Raw genomic sequence first — 2,985 nt, 5'->3', positions numbered from 1 at the left:
CGATCGTCTGAAACCATTTTGAGTGAATGATTTTTAAATTTCGGATCATTTAAAAATAATTCAAAGTTAAAATTATTAGAAAAATTAGTGAAAATAATCCCCGCGCAAGATTGCAAAATGTCACGAGTCACCACTTCACGAGCACTTGTCAATTTAAGTAAGAAAGGTGTGCAACCTAAATCCAAACCACGTGTCCTTGTACTTGCCTCGTGGATGTCATTCATAAGCTTTCTTAATTTCTTTATCAAAATTCGTGCAACAATTTTTAAAAACATGGATAATGACCCTAACTTACACTTCTACTAGATGTGCTAAATTAGATAGAAGTAGAACAAACCAAAATATTTCACACTATCATTATCTAATCCAAATACACAAGCTTTTTAACTATGGCGGCTTTAATCAGAGAGGCAATGGTACGTTCTTCTATTAATTAATCTTCCTTTGATTTTAATTTTTGTTTTTAATAACGTTGTAGTTATGTTTAAAGGGCTATATAAGCTATTATCGTATGAAAAGTATGCATAATTTACAAGAACTTGGTGTTATATATATTATGAGTCTATAATATGCATATATTATTTGTGTGATATTGTTTATACAAGTGAGTGTGAGGTGCTATATTTGAGATTTTTTTTTAATCATTAATCTTGCCGTTAAACTTTGATTGTAAACGGTGATTTATGTGTAAGGGTCTGTTCTGTTCAGATTAATTTCAATTTAGTTCATCTTAGTTCCTAATTTCCTTCTCTCATGAACAATTCATTTCAGCTCAGTTTAGTTCAGCCTCAATCAGTTCATTTGTTTTCAGTAAATCGGAACAAGCCCTAAGATATAAACATTTATTTAGTGGATATTATTTAAACATTTATTTAGTGGATATTATTTCTGAATCCGTTTCTATAATATGTAATTTTATGATTTTTAACTTTTATAGTCTATTAAAGTATATTTTTGTCAAAAAAAAAAAAGCATAATTAAAGATATTACTCGTAATAATTAATTATAGAAATTGGAGATTGTATGAAATATAAATGTGAATGGATGATCTTTAAGCCGGGGAGTGAGTACTCCGTGTTATACCGAGAGTTATTAATTGAAGTTTCAGTGAAGGAATTCTAATTTTTAACCATAAAAATTAAACGGAAATGATACAAAACGAGTATAATTGAATATCAAGCTAATTCGAACATTAGTAACGCTTGATTTTATTCTAGACAAAGGAATGTACGTTATGTACCCTATCAGATAGGGTTTGTATGTATCATTACCCTTATTTAAAATTAAGCCTAATATCAACGACATAAATACCAATAATTCTTTTATACAAGGTACAATGCATCAAGCTAAGCTTGGCTTAATGAAAGGGGAGGGTTCATTCTCAGTTACGGGCACTTTAGGGAGAAAATCTCCTTACCCTACTGACCTACCTCAAATTCCCAAAGCAATTGAATAAAATCACACGATTCTGTAAGATGTAGCACGAACTATATAAAGAAGTCGTCTTTACAATGTTTATTATTATACACTGGTTAATCATCATGCCACTAACTTGAAGTTAGGCATCAATTGTTTGATCCTCCATTTTAACCAAATAAACATTAAGCAAACCAAATTTGTAAAAAATATACTACCTCCGATTTTTTTTAGTTGTAACTTTGGGGTTTTATTTGAGACATATAAAATATTTCAAAGTTGCAACTAAAAAAAAATCGGAGGTGGTATTATAAATCATGTTACACTACTATTGAAGCTTAAATTATATTTTTGTAGGCTAAGAATTTGAAGAGAATTGTGCCTCAGTTAGATAGAGGGCACAGCATAAGAACAATGGCAGGAACTGTGCCGAAGATGAAGGCATATGCGGCCACAACAGAAGGAGAGCCTAATAAGGGGAAAGCGAAGGGGGGCAACTATGTCCCAATTTATGTTGCATTGGGGATGATAGGGTTGGCTGTAGCATTAGGACTCCATACAGCCAAGCAACAGTTCATGCATGCCCCTGATGTTCGAGTCAAGAAAAGCCGGAGGGAGATGGTGTCGGAGGTGGATGACCCCGAACGTGTTACCCGTGAGAGTGAGGATTTTATCAAGAAGTCTTTCTTTCGAAAAGTTGCAAATGTTCAAGAGTTTGATACTCCTATTGATGATCCAATTCATGGCAATTCTCAAACAAGGTTTGTTGCTTTGCTTTCTTGTGAACACCGAATATTAGAGGTTAAAAGAAAAGTGATGTTTATATTCTAAATTGGTGCAACACATTGGGGTTGTTGCCACCTATTAGTAGTCGAAGTATACCAATTAAGTTTTTTTTTTTTTTTTTTTTTTTTTTTTTTTTTTTTTTTCAAACACACGAATTTAATGATATGAAGTCTAAATGTGAAGGCTTATGAAATAGCTAGATTAGAGTCTTAAACTTCAAACCTCTTGATTGCATATATGACGTTGCACTATCGTATTTCTATCGTAAGACTAATGAAAATATATAGTTGCTATTTGCAAATGGTGGCAGTTTGAATCAATGTGCCATGAAACAAACTTATAGTAGTTGCAAACGTACTAATACAAGTATTTGACATTATTGACTTGAGCTTATTATTGGATTTAATGTTTAGGGAGCCACGAGTGGAGTCATTGAAGACAGTAGAAGCCAACGTTGCTGATAGAAATGATTCTGGTCGCTAAAACGATTTTGAGATTTCGGTATATTGTTTAGTATTTGTTTAGCTTTCGTAAGTTTTGTCATTCTAAATAAACAAATAGATCCTTCTTTTTTTATATTTTTTGAATTATCGAAAAAATGGAATCGTCTTGTTATGGTTATGGCCCTTATGGGGGTTGTTTATGTGAACAAATGGAACCTTTTTTTTTTTTTATCATGTTATTGAAACCATCGAATTCTTTAATATGTATGGTTAAATGGGTGCTTTAGGTACTAAGTTTTTCAATAGAATCTATATAAGTTTAATTTGGACATTAATCTTT

General features: G+C 31.8%; 1 protein-coding gene across 1 annotated transcript; it reads left to right on the top strand.

Moving 5' to 3' along the window:
- The first annotated feature begins 267 nt into the window (after positions 1–267).
- On the top strand, positions 268–2,744 carry LOC145568578 (uncharacterized). Its single transcript, XM_081628010.1, has 3 exons — positions 268–416; positions 1,774–2,177; positions 2,616–2,744. The coding sequence occupies exons 1-3, from the start codon at positions 390–392 to the stop codon at positions 2,683–2,685; spliced, it is 501 nt and encodes a 166-aa protein (XP_081484136.1). The 5' UTR covers positions 268–389; the 3' UTR covers positions 2,686–2,744.
- The last annotated feature ends 241 nt before the right edge of the window (positions 2,745–2,985 follow it).

This window comes from Chenopodium album, chromosome 11, assembly GCF_948465745.1.
Source record: "Chenopodium album chromosome 11, dcCheAlbu1.1, whole genome shotgun sequence".
NCBI classification, from domain to species: Eukaryota; Viridiplantae; Streptophyta; class Magnoliopsida; order Caryophyllales; family Amaranthaceae; genus Chenopodium; species Chenopodium album.
Note: the sequence above shows the minus strand (reverse complement) of the source record. Positions and strands in the feature narration are given on the sequence as shown.

What these genes read in the sequence shown, in the direction of transcription:
- LOC145568578 (XM_081628010.1), top strand. Translation starts at nt 390, where the DNA reads ATGGCGGCTTTAATCAGAGAGGCAATG. An exon ending in CTTTAATCAGAGAGGCAATG is followed by an intron (nt 417 to 1,773) that starts GTACGTTCTTCT and finishes ATATTTTTGTAG; the next exon opens with GCTAAGAATTTGAAGAGAAT. An exon ending in CATGGCAATTCTCAAACAAG is followed by an intron (nt 2,178 to 2,615) that starts GTTTGTTGCTTT and finishes TTTAATGTTTAG; the next exon opens with GGAGCCACGAGTGGAGTCAT.